This window comes from Aulonocara sp. 'chitande type north' Nkhata Bay, linkage group LG11, assembly GCF_057382095.1.
Source record: "Aulonocara sp. 'chitande type north' Nkhata Bay isolate Kocher_YH1m ecotype deep benthic linkage group LG11, A_spYH_male_GT1.1, whole genome shotgun sequence".
NCBI classification, from domain to species: Eukaryota; Metazoa; Chordata; class Actinopteri; order Cichliformes; family Cichlidae; genus Aulonocara; species Aulonocara sp. 'chitande type north' Nkhata Bay.
Genome location: NC_141354.1, coordinates 3,691,064 through 3,709,309, shown reverse-complemented (window position 1 = coordinate 3,709,309; position 18,246 = coordinate 3,691,064). Strand labels below are relative to the sequence as shown.

Sequence of the window (18,246 nt, the reverse complement as noted above, 5' to 3'; positions counted from 1 at the left end):
CAGAGGGCGGGGCTTATGACACCAACTGTTTGCCATCTATAATCCAGTTTTGAGATCAACAGATACTCAACATTTGATTGTTCAGCATGTCGGCAGCCTACATCTATTGCAGCATAACTAAGGGAGGATTCAGGGTCACCTGGTCCAGCCCTAACTATATGCTTTAGCAAAAAGGAAAGTTTGAAGCCTAATCTTGAAAGTAGAGATAGTGTCTGTCTCCTGAATCCAAACTGGAAGCTGGTTCCACAGAAGAGGGGCCTGAAAACTGAAGGCTCTGCCTCCCATTCTACTTTTAAATACTCTAGGAACAACAAGTAGGCCTGCAGAGCGAGAGCGAAGTGCTCTAATAGGGTGATATGGTACTACAAGGTCATTAAGATAAGGTGGGGCCTGATTATTTAAGACCTTTGTAGCCGTCGCATTGAAATGTAATTATTATGTGATTGCAATGTTCAAAATTTGGTGTTTAATCTGGATTCATGTTGTGTTGTCGCCACCTACTGGTGGGCCTGAGTGTGGCACTTTGTGGTGCGCATGCTTTGGGGTGATGCTCAATTAAGTGCACATGTCACCAGAAACTGAAGGCTCGAGCCAGAAAGAGAATGCTGGCCTGTGTAAAGGGTGGAAATATAGAAGATATGGACTACAATTGCTCATGAATGTTCAGTAGAAAGGTGCACACGGTATGTTGGTGCATTTACTTTGTGTGTATCTTTTATTTGAGTTGTAATTTTTGTTCTGCTGATGTAATATCCGTGTTTTTATTGATCATTTCACCATAGTTTTTCACGGTGTTTGCTGGTGAAAAGAAGATTAAAATACTGGCTGAACATCAGTTGGCCCTTTATTCTACTTCGAACATGAAAAACCTTCAGGAGCAGTTACAACCTTGTATGTGAGGAGCAGGATTTTGAATTCTGGATTTAACAGGAAGCCAAAACAGGAGAAATCTGCTCTCTCTTTCTAGTCCCTGTCAGGACTCTTGCTGCAGCATTTTGGATTAGCTGAAGGCTTTTCAGGGAGTTTTTTGGACATCCTGATAATAATGAATTACAGTCGTCCAGCCTGGAAGTAATAAATGCATGAACTAGTTTTTCAGCGTCACTCTGAGACAGGATATTTCTAACTTTAGAGATGTTGCACAAATGGAAGAAAGCAGTCTTACATATTTGTTTAATATGTGCGTTGAAGGACATGTCCTGGTCAAAAATGACTCTAAGGTTCCTCACAGTGTTACTGGAGGCCAAGGTAATGCCATCCAGAGTAAGAATCTGCTTAGATACCATATTTCTAAGATTTTCAGGGCCGAGTACAATAACCTCAGTTTGATCTGAATTAAGAAGCAGAAAGTTAGCGGCCATCCAGGTCTTTATGTCTTTAAGACATTCCTGCAGTTTAACTCATTGGTGTGTGTTATCTGGCTTCATAGACAGATATTGATCTGATCTTCTCCACCTGCTCGCCTCACTCAGACTTTGAGCCTTTAGACGTTCTGCCCGAGACTTTGGACGCACTTCCACCAGATCTCCGGACTACAACCCAAAGACTACAGATGGACAGGCTAACCATTTAAGACCAACTACACCTCCGCAGTCATTTACAATCCAAATGTTTTACACACACACACACACACACACACACACACACACACACACACACACACACACACACACACACCTCGCTGTCCTCTTCCACATCCTCCCAGGCAAACATAAACCGAGCCACATGTGATTCAGTAAATAAAATTTATTTTCATTCTTCACACACAAATTCCTCATACAGTGAAAATAAAAGAGGCCGCTCTCTCGGCCATTTGACACCAACGCAGATGGTGTGAAAAGTCCCCTCAGTTCATACAGCTTCATAAATATCAAGGTTCGGCCAGGATGTGTGGTCTGGAATGGGTGAGGTGGCTCATTTCCTCTGGATCTGAGTAAAAGATGAGGGCAACTGGAGCGGCTGGATGGGTTTCTTACGGAAGTCCGGGGAGACTCTCTGTTGCGTGGTAGGCAGCAGCTGGTTGCGTTTGATGATCTGCAGAGCCAGCTGAGTGTTTCCTGAGGACCAAACATAACATTCAAGGATCAGGTTTAAAATGCCCTCACAAACACAACAGCTCAGCCTGTTTCCACTGTTTGCAAAGCCAATACGACGCTTTGATATGTGGAATACGAGTGTGACAAACCAACCCAACCAAAACAGGGCGTCAGGCGAAAAACACGTTACAACAGGTGTAACTGGTGACGCAGCAGCTCACTGACCATTCTGCAGCTCCAGGTACACTCCCAGCAGGATGGCTTCAGGCGGGATCTCCTTGCTGTTCATCATCGACGCAGCCTGATGGTGACAGCACAAATTAAATTATTACTGAACTGTCGGGACGCTCACTGCTTTAAGCTTCCTGATGGGTTACACACATAATTACAGCATTAAAGAAACGGGGCGAATCAGATGCTTTTGAACAGTAACAGTTTCCAAAATGAATTTTAAAAAGGCTTTAATACATTTGTCGAGCATAAAATGCAGCAAAAACAATCAGCAACCAGTTTGATCAACATCGTCACTGAAATGTGATCGTCCCAGATTCTTCAACGTTTATTAGTTTCTCTTTTCTCCCCATAAAAACATTTCTTCGAACCACTGCAACAATGAAGTAACATGTCTAATGCCAGAGTAACTAGATTTTGATTGGCCAGTCCTGGACATGAGTTGCATAAAGTTGCCATGGTTACCTGAGTCAGGCACTTGCGGGCCTTGTCGTACTCACTCCTTAAACAATAGGCACTGCCCAGGTTAAAGAGCATCATAGCTCGAGCTGATGTCACACTGCTGGGATAACACAGTGGAGTCTGCTTCCCTGCTGCAACACGTACGCACACACACACACACACACACACACACGCACACGCACGCACGCACGCACGCACGCACGCACGCACACACACACACACACACGCACGCACACACACACACACGCACGCACGCACGTGCACACGCACACACACACACACACACACACACGTGCACACACACACACACACACACACACGTTATTTTCCTGCTGCAATGTTATGCTGTATATAAGATTTTGGAATCAAAAGCAAACACGTTGCTTAAAAACAAACTCACAGGACTCAACAGGCTCATCTCCTTTGTCGGACCCTGCTGACAGAGAGGAAATTATTCAGTGAAAACAAGACTGCAGCAAAAGTTTAGGCGAGGAATGATTTCAGCCCACGCACCCTGGTCTTGTTCGTTCATCAACATGCCCACTGACACATCACTGACGTTCTCTGGATTAAGGTGAGCGATAGCGTCGGAAATCCTGTCCAATGAGATGAGGGCTTCGGCAGCATAGAGGTGACCGAGGAACCTGAACAGAAAAGGTCCAAACAGAGAACAGTTAACTCACTCAAGTACATGAAGACCCTGATCGTACAATGACAGGACTCTTTTCTGTGTCCTTCTTTCTCAGACTTTACATCCTTTTTACAGACTTTCTGATTTTTAAAATCACTTCACAAGGATCCTGTAAGCTTCTCCCCACCTGTAACCACTTACTTGAGCGATCCGGACAGCTTAGTTTGATGGAGCAGCTTCTCGGCGTGGTTTAGGGCTATCAGGTTGTCTCCCAGCGCCAACGCTACATAACTGCTGCAGGCCAGGATGGAGCACCTACTCACACAGCGAGAATCAACGAGTGGCATTTTGGTCCTAATGACATGAACCGTCAGGACGTGTAAATGAGCAGAGAATACGGAAAGCATCATTACCTGAGGTTTTCTACCTCCTGTTTTCTAAGAGGAGAAGATGGAGCAGCGGACAAAAATTTATCAGCATCCTGACCTTTTCCACTGCAAAGAAACACAGACCCTCCATCAGAGCACATATCAGCTCTGACAGTTTAATGTGACCGAATCACAGGCCACCACAATTCAGCCATCACCGTTTCTCAGTCCTGCATCAGAAAACATTCTGAGATGAAGGTCTCCTTGCAACTCCACCCTTCAGTCCACATCCTCTTCCCTGTAATGGAGTGACTTCCAGATCTCTTCCTGGTGGGTTGGATCAACTGGTCAGTTTCACTGACTCCCGGTGTTTAGCTTCACTCCTGGATCTACAGCTGTGTCTGCTCTTTGTGGTGAGATGGCTGGACACACCGTGTGCACGAGTGTGGCACTGAGTTACAGGCTTTCTTGCAGTCAACCCAGGCAGTGGTCAGGCCGCCCTGTCTGGTGTGCACGCTTCTTGACCAGCAGCTGATATTTTGACCCCATTTCGACGTTCAGAATGACGAGCTGTGTTTGCAGTTTGTGTTCATGACTCTATGATGACTGAGTGGATCCAACTTGTCATGCAGAGGAAGGTAATGTTCCAATAGCTGAAGGAGTCACTGTAAGGATGTTGTTGCTGTTAGGCCAGTCTGGATGTAACCAGGCATCCACAGTGTGCTGTTAGCTGCGGCTCGTCTTTGTGGCATCATTTCATTGAAGCTGCAAGCACAGCCTGAGTGGATCTTGGGAGAATATGTAATTTTTTCTGTGACCTTGTTGCCAGAGAGATATGAACCATAATGTAGTAGTTTTAGAGCCTCAGTTTATGTAAACATCTCTATACATCATTTTGCACTGGGTAGCATTGGGAATCTAACCTGATGATCCTTAATATCAGAAGCTACATGACTTTATGCATAGCAAAAAAGAAATCCAGAAAATGCATTTTAAAGATTATGTACGATATTAATAAGATCTATTCTTTGTTTTTCCATCATAGTTATATAATGCACGAAAGTACCAGACTTAATGAGTGTATATTTCTTGACATTATGACGGATATTAAGGACTCTAAGTTGTAGTCCTCCTCAGTATGCAGCAGAGAGTGTGCATTTTAAATTCAGCAGTAAATACAAATTTACACACAGATTGTGTGACTTTGTAGTTTTTGAACATAATCACTGGAGAGATGTGTTGGGAATACAGAACAAACAGGAACACGTTATGGAAAAACAGAAATATAGTTTGGAACCAGCGAGTTAAGAAGGCATCACTGTCTTTCTGTAACAGGTGGGTGGGGTGGACAGACGTGTCTGACCTGCAGGCGTCGCTGTTCTCGCTGCCACTCTCGGTGCTTCCTGACTGACTCGAGTTCTTGGAGCTGTTCTCTGTCTTGAGTTCTTGCTGCTGGTGTTCAGGCAGCAGCAGCAGCGCATTCCTCAGGCAGATAGCTGCAAACTCCATACTGGCCACTGGAATAGCTGCTGATTGGCCCTCACTATACAAAGACAAACACTATGAGGTCAGTCTACCTCACATTAAACTACAGTAAGATTAAATATCAATTGGATGTTAAAATGTACACATGGACAACCTGTTAAATATGATAACTTCATGACATGATAGTGGAAACACAATAACCAGCATGTCAGTGATGTAGCAACTGATGTAACGTATGTTACTCTGTAATCATTGTATGTAGGCTGAGATGCTTTAAAACAAAACAAAAAACAGCTTTTGCTAACCACTTCCTGTTTCATACTGTGGACCCCGATAGTTTAAACCAAACTGGCAGAACTCTGTTATCGAGGAGTCATGTGTGTAATTTATTGGCTCCGTGTGGATTTATGGGTAGTGAGCACTGACCTGTACGTGGTGTTCTGCATGGACTGGGACGCCAGGATGATCTTGCGATGGTAGCCCTGGCCAACAACAGACTGAACGATACCTTTTTTACAAGGCAAACCTTTGCTTTCCTGCTCTGAACCCTTGAAATTGGAAAATAAAGATGATATAATTTTAGATTTTACCCCCATAAATCCATTCAAAGATGCAAAAAACAAACAAACATTTGACTAAAGTAGTGTGGCTGAAATATTTTGTCCATGGTAGAATAAGTTAGAAAGGAAAACCATTACAGGAGGACGGCCTTATGTATCCTTGAGCCACCAGATAGGCATCAAAAATAATAAAGGAGAAAATATGTGCACATGTGAGAGCAGTTTGATCTGATCTCCATCAGAGATGAACCCAACCACGGTGTCATCAGCATACTTGATGATAACATTGATTGGGTTGGTGTGTGGGGGGGCTTTGCTGCGGACCAGTAACCAGGAAGTATTATTAAACCATACTGTAGCCAGTGGTACCCTTGGCTTCCTGGCTTCCTACTAGATACACGTACGGTATCAATTTGAAAATTTGACGTCACTTTGTTCTCAAGATATGAACTCCAAGGTTTTCAATGGATGCACCTATGGCATGAATTTCAACTGTTCTTCTTGGGTTATCACATTCACAAGATTTTGAGAACACTTGACCTTTGACCTTGAAGTCAAGGTCAGAGATTTAAGCTTGTCCAAGACTTTTTGCATTCACAAACTTGGGTTCCATTACTGCCGGCCTAGCAGGGTGACAACAACATCCCGTTAGCCTTTTACGGCTGAGGGGTAAAAATGACAAAGAATAAACAGGTAAAAAGGAAAGGTCACCATCGAAATGCTCAAAAACATCCACATCTTACAAACATACCCCTTTGTTAGCAGAGATGCAGCACTCGGCAAGCCGCAGCCACAGCCGAGGGTTGAAGTGGTAAACCTGCACCGCCTCCATCAGACATTCAAATGCTGCCAGAGGTCTGCCAATATGCAGTAGCTGAATACCGCAGTTATACAACAGCTCGTAGCGTTTGTTGGCTAGTAAAGCGCACATCGGGATACCTGTGAATTTTTTAGCTGAAAACAAAAGAAAAGGACTTTTTGTTACTGAGGAACACATAACTTACACCTGTGTGTAAAAACACAAAATACATACCAATATAAAACATTTCTATTGTGTCAAAGCTGAACAAGTCCAACACAAGACAAGAACAACCAAAAGGGGATAAAAACAAATTACTTCTGTGAATTTTAAATCCTACATCATCTTGTTCTTGAGTCATTGCACTCATGAACATGCGTGTCCACGCCCCCCACCCAACTCCCTGGGCGAAGGCAATAACCCATCAGCCTTTACAGCTGAGGCGTAACAACAAAGATCAGCAGGGTGACAGACACTGAAAAATGATAACTATATCAACCAACAAGGCTCAGGGTGGAAATGCACAGATTCAAACTGACATACTTGGGAGTAAATTTGCCGCCAGACTTCTCCGAATTAAAATCTAGAAATAGCGGTCCTTTAATTATTGTCGTTTCTTTACTGAATCTATCAAATAAAGCTGAAAAAGCCCCCCCAAAACATTTAAAGTTGTACATAGCACTGGAAAATTTGAAAGCGAGCAGTGAAGCACACATAAATGAGAAAAAGCGGCTGCAGGGAGGTTATCGATTCAGGTTTGAGTTTGAGCCAATCGTTATCACGTCTTCCAGGAATGTCTCTAAATTGTTCCGTACTGGCAGGAGTTGAAGAAGAAATAGAAATAGAAAGGTTTTAAAAGTATTGTTTTTACATTCAACTTCCTTTACATGGGAACAAACACGTACAAAGTTGATATGTTTAGGATCATGTTAGTCACTAGTAAAAAATCCATTACTAGGGATTGGCTGAAGACAGAGGCCCGTAAGCAGCAAGTTTGGACTGAAGTGATGCATAATGTTTATGATGGGAATGGTGACCTTCACTGGCAGACTAGAGTTGGGCAAATGTAAGTTTTTCTGGAAAAACTGGGTGGACAGATTTGGTAGAGTAATAGTTTCTGGTTCTGTGAAACCCTCAGTTTAGTGCGACAGACTGTATGTAGTTGGCCAACTAATTTTCAGGGTATAATAATTTGTTTGTCTTATTTGATTCTGCTACATGGATTATGTCAGAAGAAGAAGACACAAAGAAAAGTGGAAAGAAGAAACGATCAAATGTATTTTCTGCTTGAAGTTAACGTGGTCATTAATGCGTGTAAATGACAATCAGGGTGTCTACAATGTCCCAGGACAGGATTCTGGTGATGTTGTCATTTGCAGAGGTTCATAAAAATAGAGAACAGAAAAAAAAAAAAGTAAGGAAGTCCAGTCGCTTTCTTTGCAAGCTTCATTGGCTTTCTCAGATCTTTTACCATCAAAGTCTGAACCAGTTTTTTCCATAATAGCTGGTAGACGAGGTTTGCTGTGCTCTTTGTTATCGTTTTTCCTACCAGGTGAAACGTGACAGTCTCGGGCTTTTAAGTATTACAGACGAAATCTGTTATTTAACACACAGTTCACAAAAGTTAAAACAAAAGCCAAAAAATAAATAAATAAAAATAACCAACAACAAACAAGGTTGGCCAGATTCAGCTTCATCTTTTTGCTGACAGTACGTAGCAGTGAAACTTGTTTCCCCACCCTTCCTAAAATATAAAACCTAATATAATCACAGGCTTAATGCTGGCTTTCACAACTGTCTCACTGGCTCCATAATACCAACTATGTGCACATATCTGAAGGTTTTACAGCAGAGGAACTGATGTATACGTGAAAGGATAGAAACAGCACTAACAGGATAGTCATAGTAATACTAAACACAAACTACTAACACTCGGTAGCTGCTCCTGTTATGCTAGCTTCGGTTTGGTTTTACTGGTATCCAAAGCTTTGTTTATAAATGGGAAAATCTTCAAATTCTCTTCAAACCTAAATACTTTTTATTTTGAGTATGGACACAACTGTGGGAAACAGTAATGTGTATATCTTTCACTTGGTTACCCAAGTTTCCGCCATCAGCCCCAGCTGGTAATGGCAGATAGCTGCCGGAGGTCTGTCCCTGCTAACAGGGAGCTTTTCACTTCCCACTGTCACCAAGTGCTCACTCAGAGGAAGTCGTTTGATTGCTATGGTTTTTGCTGCTTCTATACATTATAAAGTGCCTTGAGGCACCTGTGGTTCTGAATTTGTGTTATATAAATAAAATTGCATAGAATATAAGTAAACTGGGGCAGCATACTGGTGGAGTGGTTAGCACTGTTGGTAAGGAGTTTGACTCCACCTTCGGGCTTCAGTTTGCATGTTCTGTTTGCGTGGTTACTCTCGCGGTACTCAGGCTTCGCATTTCTTGGGGTTAGGTCAACTCATTATTGTCCAGCCTGCCTCGTGCCCTGTTGGTAGCTGTGATAGGCTCCAGGCCCTCTGGGATCCTGATAAGTGGAAGAGAACAGATACATGAACTGCCTTCACTTACACTGGCCATTGCTACCATCTCCCAGCTGTGCACAGGTGTGGTCATTCTCTTGCAGAGCCTTCTTGAAATAGAAAATGCCGAGATTGTGTTTCCCCATTGCAAAATGAATGCAGCCCAGGTTGTTCCAGAACATACATCGAACACATTCACCTAAATGAAAACAACACGCATGCAATTAGCAAATCATGAAAGCCAGTTACCCCAGTAATGACGTCAACATCTGGAAATGCAATTAGGCAACAAAACCTGAGGACGACAAAGTAAACAGCAGGATTATAACAGAAAGCCAAATGATCCTGCGAGCAGCCGTTACCTGTCTTGATGGGCCCAGCATGTTCTGCAATATTGGAGCTGTTCAGCAACTTCACTGCTTTCCGGTAGTTTCCTCTCAAATACTCAAAATTACTCTTGAGGAACAGTGAGGGTGCAGACTGATGACAGAGAACAAGAGAGCGTGGAAGCAAAGTCAATTTCCAATGAACTGCAGCGCCCAAAGAAATATTTGAGACAAATTTTAAATTGCATCATATGCCAATCGCATAAGGCATACTGCATCCTCTCCCCTTTACATTAGAACTAACAAGCAGACTTACATTCCCTGCTGTGTTCATCACTGACTTGATCTCCCTTTTACAGGCCTTGGAGGACTTCATCTGAATGTACGCTCTCACTTTGTACTGCAGAAAGGACAACATCAGTTAGAACAGGGGTCGGCAACCCTGGGCACGCGTGCCACAGCTCCCACAGAGGCCAGCAGGTGGATGAGGGAAGGGGAGGCAGGAGGAGAGCCCCGAGGCGGCCGCCGGTCCGAGTGTCAGGTGAACTGAACTTCAGGTAAGAAGTTATGACCTGCAGTCTCTCTGGGTCAGATATAAACCAAGTTTAGGTGGAGTTTATTTTTGTTCTGCTGACTTTTTACAATCAGTTGCAATAACTCATACTGCTACTAGCAAGCATGACGGAGTTTAAATACAGCTGGGTGGTGCTATGTTACTGATAGTGAACTTGATTTTATTCATAAGGTTAGTAGAGTTGCCAACGGCTCCTTGAAAAATGGAATGGTCCCTCATTCAGAGAAAATATTACGCGTTTGGTATTGAGGGGAAAAGGAACACAGCTGGATTTATTCTGTGTCTTTGCTGCACAGCTGCCTCTTCTCCTCTCCCCCTCTCTCTCCTGCTGCTACTTCAATCATGAAACTGATCAATGATCAGCTGATCGTCTCTCTTGTTTATTTATCGTCCACTTTGCGCCAGAAAGAGGAAACCAGCGGATGTCGCGCTAAACAACAGCAGCACGTTTAAGCTTGATCAGCTGTTGTTAGAATTTATTTAATATTAATTTCTAGTATCAGCTGATGTTTGCTGGAGCCAGAACAGGTTTACCCTTCAGGTGACATGGATGAGTTGAAGTTATGAACTGTTTCTGAGAGACAAATAACACCAGGATCCTTTTCTAAGCAGCTGACAGCTGGTAACTGTGCAGGGGCGGGTCTAGCAAAGTGCTGCCAGGGGGGCAGGTAGGGCATTAACAGGGAGAGGGGGGCACAAAGACATACTTTCTTATTCTCATTTCAAATGTTTTGCTTTTAATAAATAATTATCTGAATCTTACAACCAAAGTTTTTATCTGATGTAAAATGTATAGAAATCACACATATACCAACAAGACTGTGCATCACTGTCACCACAGCGTTTGTTTTCATTCAAAGGCTTTATGGCTTTTATACCTGGGGGGCCGGTCTCTAGTCAAAATGTCCAGGCTGATGTTTTGTCCCAGTCCAGCCCTGGGCACGACACGCAGTGAGTTAATCTGAGAGGTGCATTAAAAAATAAATGGCCGGGCCAGCGGTGCACATCGCAAATTGCAACACAACTAATGTGTCCCATAGACACATTCTTAATGACGGTATCTTAGCTAACGACCCCAACTACCAGATTCAACTTGTAATTGGCTAAAAATCACTTAGCCTAGCGGTGACAGGGACGTTGTTAGCTGGTAGTTTTTTCAAGCGATGTTGAAATTTTCACGTTCTGACACTTCAAAAGCTTCAGCAGCTGTCGGCTCAGCGCAGCATCAGCACCGCGGAGATACACGGATACATCTGTAGACTCAAGACAGAATATGTTTTCAGGACTTTCAGGTGTTTGGACCAATGTTTTCTTTTCTGATCAAACCAGAAGCTTTAATGAGCAGCTGGATTTGTCTCGCATTAACTGGCTCGACACATCGAAATGCAGCTGATTGAACTGAACAGCTCGACTCTGTGGGGTCAAAGTTTGCAGAACTACGAAGCAGCTGGACTCCACAGCTGTGCGTGTTCATGGAGCTGCATGTTCACCTGCTGGACGTCACTACCTGACAGGTTTAACTGTCTTCAGAACATTGCAGAGGCCTTATTGACAGTGTTTGGCTCCACACGTCTGTGTGAGCAGGTTTTCTCTCACATGAGTCCTCAGGTCTGAATGCTGGACACTGGGAGACCTGTGTCTCTGAGTGGGAGACCAGAGATCACATTAACATGTGTGTCTCTGTATTAACAAACATGCCATATTGGCCCAGTTTATTTTTCTTATCATTGTTGTGAGGAGACCATAAATAGCATTTGTATTTTCTGTTGTTCAGTTCATTTGCTGTTATGGATTAAAAGTGTTTTTGTTTCTAAATAGCTGATAACTATTCGCTGACAGCTGCAAACATCTGTGAACAAATATAATCCTATAACGTTGTTCTATATAGTGAGTAACTGTTCATATAGAGTGTTATTACATTTATTGCTAATGCAGTCATACGGCACACTGACCTCTGAGGAAATGTTAGATGCACTCATCATCAGAAAGGTTGCCGACCCTGCTCTAAAAGCATGCATTACAAATATTACAGCCCCTGAGTTAGAGCATGCAGACGAAGGCTGAAGCAGTTAAAGAGTGAAACATGGGTGAACCCAGCTCTCACCTGGTGAATTTTTGATTTGGCTGCTTCAATCATAGCTGCTAACTCGGCCTTCTGGTTTCCTCCATCTTTCTGAAATAAAGCACAGAACTTAGTCAGCTTCATTTCACAGACTTAAACTTGTGAAGTCGGTGACCTAAGAAACAGCTTCATGACTAAGGTCCTTGCAGTTTAATCATTTAAAGCTCAGCTATTCATCGACTCTTTGATGTTAGTTCTGTTTGTGGTTGAAAGATTCATTTGCTTTGATAGAAACATTTTCTGTAAGAGAGTACACTGTTCTTCTTCAAACACTGTGACCACTGCAAACTGAATTCAGCTCACTGTAGTAAGAAATCTCACAACTGTGACTCTTCAAAGTTACCTTTTAAGCTGCAGCTGCAAAGCTTTCAGCGCTGATATGTTTTTAGATGCCTTAAATAAATATGGAAGGTGGTGAGCGATAACTGTAGCTCAAAAAGTGACTTTTTTCACTGCATTGTGCGTCCAACAGTTCAGACCCTTTCACATGAAAAACTGCTGATGGACAGTCTGAGCTGTGAGACACATTCTTGATGCATAACACCATGGATGCTGGAAAAAGATTTGTGGGCACAGCCAGAGATTTCATTTCAGATTTCAGGAGTGAAATCTCTGGCTACAACAGACGCTGATATGAAAGTCTGTCAGTTTGCACAGAACAGATTATCAGGGAGTATCCTATAAGCAGCAGCAGGTGTCTGCAGTGCTGCTCGAGGAGACGATCTTGAATGTGCACACTAATGGGTTTGCTTTTGTTGTGCACATTCCTGTTTTTATCACACATACTGTATTTGTGTCTACCTCTCCTTTGCCGTTCTTGTTGCTTCCTTGCACAGAGAGTTTGTCCAGCACAGTCAGCAGGTGGAGGGCCTTCTCTGGCTGGAAGGTGAGCAGGTAGAGATCCACCAACAGGAAGCACACAGACTGTGCAAACTTTTCTTCTAGGGGAAATAACATAAGACATCAACAACAACTACTACAAGTACAAAAACAACAACCATTATTATTATTAGCAGTACAAAACTGTGCAAAAGTCCTGAGCCAAACTCCTTCGTACTTTGGTCCCGAGGGGCCAGACTTTGTTTTTAACGTGGTCTTGAGTTGGGTCTCCAGGCTTTTCAAGGTCTTTGAACATCATCGACTCCAATAGTTCTAAAACAGCAACTAGTCATCTGCAGCAGAGCGGTTTGATTGTTTCAATCAGGTTTCACACGTCACCAAAGTACAGAACAAGTACTGGGAAGGTTACCAGTAGCATTTATACGGCCTCTGACACTGGACTCATCTCTTGTCCTGCTATCAGTGCAGCGTTACAGTTGTCCTTAATATTAGAGATCAGTAGGTATGAAATATTTACTGCTGATTCAGCTGCCTGATGCACTCCAATTTTTCCATGTAAACCCACAGGGTTCCATGATAGGACCAGTTATTAACATTACACATGCTTCCATGTATAACATTTAAAGACATAGTATACATTTTCACTGCTTTATTATTATTATTATTATTCCATGAAGCCAGATAAGATCACACACACACACACCTCAAATTTCCTGCTTTTAAATTTAGATAAAAACTGAGGTTATCGTGTGTCATCTGGCTTCACTGATGATGGAGCGGGGAATCATCTGCATAGCAGTGGTGCTGCCTGAGGGCAGGATGTATAATGTAAACAGAACTGGCCCTTAGACTGAAACCTGTGGAACTCCATAATTAACCTGTGTGTTAAGAGGACTCTGCAGCACTGCAGTGTTGGGCGATCGTGGCAGTTCGCCTTGTAGTCGGAAGGTTGCCGGTTCGAGCCCCGGCTTGGACAGTCTCGGTCGTTGTGTCCTTGGGCAAGACACTTCACCCGTTGCCTACTGGTGGTGGTCAGAGGGCCCGGTGGCGCCAGTGTCCGGCAGCCTCGCCTCTGTCAGTGCGCCCCAGGGTGGCTGTGGCTACACTACAGCTGCCATCACCAGTGTGTGAATGGATGTGTAAAGTGCTTTGGGGTCCTTAGGGACGAGTAAAGCGCTATACAAATACAGGCCATTTACCATTTACTTTTAATTCCAATAGTATGCTCTAATCACGGTAATAAAATAAGAAAATCAGGTCAACAGTACGAAACACTGCACTGAGGTCTGGCTGGGCAAACAGAGATGAGTCCACTGTCAATTATTTACTTTCTTTTTTAAGATAACAATAAATAACAACAGTCGGCTGTCTGTTAAACGTTGTCTAAGGAGCTTGGAAAGAAAAGTGTCTGCACTGAAAAGGTTTCACCTCTCATCTGAGAAGCTTCTTCAGTTCTGGGACTACAATGAGCTGGATGACTGAGAACCTTCACAGACACATCTGTTAAAAGTTGTTTAGATTTGATCATTTTAACCTTCACTAACACAGTTTCTGTACTTTGTTGAATTCTGAAGCCTGACTAAAACTCTTCAGATAAAGCATTCTCTGAGCTAATGACTTCTCTGAGCAGTCTTGAAGTAATGGGATCTCACAGACATGTTGATGGTTTTGATTACTGAAGTTAACTCAGATCAATCAGAGAGTCTATATACATATCAGTACTACTAAACTACTAATCTCTATGAGACGTCTGCGAGTCATTTTTCTCTAATGATTTAAACTTTATTAGTGAAGAAAATCATTAAGTCATTACTTCTTAAGGTCATCTTTACTCTGATGCTTAAAGCCTTATTGTTGATTCAACCACAGTCTCTATAGTGAAGCAGTTGTTTGACAGGATGAAACGGGGAAAGAGCCCAACTTGTTTCATTGTTGTGTGAGCAAAACTGTGACATCATTACTGCTGCTGATACAACTACAGGTAAGGTCTCACAAACCCTACCCTGTACTGCCTGATTGTTTTTGTCATTTCATATATTCAAAGTATCGTCACCATCAGTGTAATACACAATACAGACAATAATAAAAGTCATTCTAAAAACCGTTGCATGCTGCACTTGAACTTAACACTTTAAACATACATAAGAGGGGACTGGCTCTCCATTCACAGTCAGTAAGATATTTCAGAAAGAGCGCACAACTGAGCCGGCCTTACAAAGAAGAAAAACGGCAGCTGACAACATCACATCCTGGAGCTGATGCTTTGCAACAACCCTGCCAATTAAATGCATGGAAGTTAGCACGACATACCAAACGGTTCCAGAAACTGGTAGAGCTTTTCTCCGATGCAGATCGCATCAGAGAACTGCCGCATGTAATAGTGGATGATAGCTTGATTGTAGTACAGGAAACTATTTTCAACATCATCCAAACCATCAACATCTTCTGCTGACGTGTGAACCTGAAACACAGAAAGTAAGCCAGGCTCTGAGTTTACTGCAAACAAGGATTAAACCTATGAAAAGAACTCGCTTTAATTACCTGGTTCTTCATTGACATCAGGGTCTGCTTCAGCAGCCCTGTGGTCGTCTGACCGCTTTTGTAAAACTCAACAACAGCTTTATTCATTGCAATCTTGTAGTCCTCTTTAGTGAGCTCCTGCAGGGCTTCAAGGTGTCTGAGCGCCTCGTCACATCTCCCAGCCTAGAAGAAAAAACAACGTTTCACAATGTTTGGATTTCTTCTCACAAATACGACAAATAACAAGAAAAAGAGCAGCTGGTCAAACCTGAGTATACAGCGTGAACTGATGAGCAGGAGTTTACGAGGACTTTCATTTTATTCAGGATTTCCACGGCCCTCTAAAAACTTGGCTGAGACTGGAATTGCCTCATAAATGTGGACGGTGTCACATTTTAGGGGCTGAGACCATTTCAGGTAGAGATACTGTTGTGCAGCGAGCAGTTTGCTCATTTTACTCTGGTTAGTGTGACTCACTCGTCATAGATGATGCACTCAAAAAGACTATCTAAAATACCTAGAAGACCCCTCATGCTGTGCAACAGTTAACATAATATACTCTGACACTGCCTCCACTCTATCCAGTTAACCTCTTGAGCCCAGCACCCTCGGTACTGGGGGGCAAAACGGGGCAGAGCCTGTTGAATCGGCTGTAACATAAGTCCCAGCGTGTGTCCACAGAAACCTCTAGATCTCAGCTAAACGCTCATATAGACCACTTCTACAAACACAGCAAAACAACATAAAAGTGACAGTTGCTTTGCTCCAAGTACTGAATGTGTTCATATTCACATCTCTCTCACTTCTCTAAAGAAGAAATTAGAAGCACTTGCAGTATTTTTTTATATACACATTCATTGTCAGAAGACACTGTGGGTTAAGTTGAAATGTTTGATTATTTACCGTAAATGCTTCGTATGCGCTGGCTGCCATCTCCTTCTCCTGGTCTGTCATCCCCGGGGACGGTGAGCCGTCATGCTTTGCCTCATTTTGCTCTGATTTAAAAATAAATAATAATATTAAGTATAAGCTGAAACACCCATAAATAGTATATATTTTATTTGTTGGTTACATGATAAACATTTGTGAGAATTTTTTTAGAAACGTTTTTGCAGCAAAAGTCAAAATTAAGCAAAATGGACTCACACAGATGATGTGAAGAAAATATTTGCTGAACTTCCATTAAGGGGGTGTACCTAATAAAGTGCCACTGAGTGTAATATGCATAACAATGTACAAACAAGCCAGCTTACATAAATAGTGCCTCTTTGATTGTATGATTTATCCATATAAAACCAACCTGTTCAGAGCATTCACCAAACAAGGCCAGGGTTAGGGTTATCACCTGCTCCTCCTGTCACAGGTCAGCCCTTGCACCTCGCCCCCCACCTGTTTGACCCGCTGCCCTTGGCTTAAAAACAGCTTCGTCCCTGGAGCCTTTCGGACCGGTGTTGTGCCAAATAGTGATCGCCTCAGTGAACGGGGTTTACAAAGGGCTTATATATAAAATGTAAATATTACCTGTTTTTCAAGTATCTTTAAACTCTGTGTGTTGTACTTGCATTATAACCTATCCAGTCCTTTTCCTCCACTTAAAATATGTTCACAGAACTGTTGTAATATTTGTTGCAATTCCCGCTTGGCCAGATTAGTCTTACTAAAGACAGTTTCAATCTTAACGAGATTTTTTTAAATATAAAAAGTCACTGCTAAAAACTGATTGTGGCTTGTACTTTGTTACAGGAATGTTGTTTCTAACTGACTTGATATCATTCGTGAGGGAAACATCTGACATGTTTCACATATTACAGACCAACAAGTTATTTATAACAGTTTAAATACGAACAATCAGTTTTTTGCAGACATAATCTTTTGGCACAACACTGGTATCGGACACGATCCCACCCACGGTCTGAGTAACGCTCATCACTCACACACTCAGACCAAGTCCTTTACAACCTGTTCTCCAATGTGCGCCGTTCTCTTGTTTTGTATATATTCCTGCTGTCTTACTATTTCTATTTTATACCTACACAGTTGGCGTGGACAACGTCGTACGTGTACATCGATAATAAAGGGCTACTCGTTCTAATCTGGTGCTGCATTAGCTGCTAGCTGTTAGCGGCTGACTGTTTTTGAAAGGGCTCGAGGACTTACGGTTTTATTACCGAGGTTTTACTATTGGCTGGATTAAATGTACCATAAAGCTCACGTTGTAAACGAGCGAGGACTAAAATTCCGTTGATTCATCTTAGTTTAGCCCAAACGAAGGCAGAGAGGGAAAAGCGCCTGCTGCAGCACACAAACCGTCTAAGTTAACCGAGAGAAGTCATTGGGATCCCGAGGATCCAGAACACACCAATAAATAAAGACTGAAAGACCAAGACATGAGTAAATCCCAGTGAAATACATGGGCGGCTTTTCATGAGAGACAAATGGGTCTGCTTAATGGGTTAAAGCTAGCTCTTGTCAACCACAGCAAGCTACTTGGGTAATCTTCACACTCACCTGTATTTTCTGCCATTTCTGAGGGCTTCTTAAGAGAAAATTAAAAGTAGACCAGACCGGGTTACTGCGATAAACTAAAACAACACCAGTATAACGAATAAATGTGGAAACTTTTCAAACACAGAGGTTAGCCTAGCAGAAATCTATCCAATTATCACGGCACTGTTTCTTCTTTGCTGTTTGGCGATAGCTTCAAACGTCGCATGATAAGGCAGTACCGCCCCCTGTCGATATGCGCGTGTCAGGAAAATCTTCTTCTTCC

The 18,246-nt window shown here is 42.7% G+C and overlaps 1 protein-coding gene across 3 annotated transcripts; it reads right to left on the bottom strand.

Moving 5' to 3' along the window:
* Positions 1 to 1,731: 1,731 nt before the first annotated feature.
* On the bottom strand, positions 1,732 to 18,210 carry cnot10 (CCR4-NOT transcription complex, subunit 10). Of its 3 annotated transcripts, none has more exons than XM_086310249.1 (19): positions 17,985 to 18,210; positions 16,380 to 16,471; positions 15,498 to 15,659; positions 15,267 to 15,417; positions 12,918 to 13,054; positions 12,099 to 12,167; positions 9,737 to 9,820; positions 9,457 to 9,574; positions 9,144 to 9,293; positions 6,525 to 6,727; positions 5,640 to 5,761; positions 5,092 to 5,271; positions 3,774 to 3,854; positions 3,562 to 3,675; positions 3,243 to 3,373; positions 3,130 to 3,162; positions 2,733 to 2,860; positions 2,262 to 2,337; positions 1,732 to 2,057 (listed from the first exon to the last, which is right to left on the bottom strand). In XM_086310249.1, exons 1-19 carry the CDS (start codon positions 17,998 to 18,000, stop codon positions 1,915 to 1,917), a joined length of 2,190 nt encoding a protein of 729 aa, XP_086166375.1. In that variant the 5' UTR covers positions 18,001 to 18,210; the 3' UTR covers positions 1,732 to 1,914. The 3 variants fall into 3 exon arrangements, with proteins under 3 accessions (XP_086166375.1, XP_086166374.1, XP_086166376.1); XM_086310248.1 differs by having other exon boundaries at positions 12,918 to 13,057; positions 17,985 to 18,209; XM_086310250.1 differs by lacking the exon at positions 17,985 to 18,210 and adding an exon at positions 16,623 to 17,936 and having other exon boundaries at positions 12,918 to 13,057.
* Between the last annotated feature and the right edge of the window lie 36 nt (positions 18,211 to 18,246).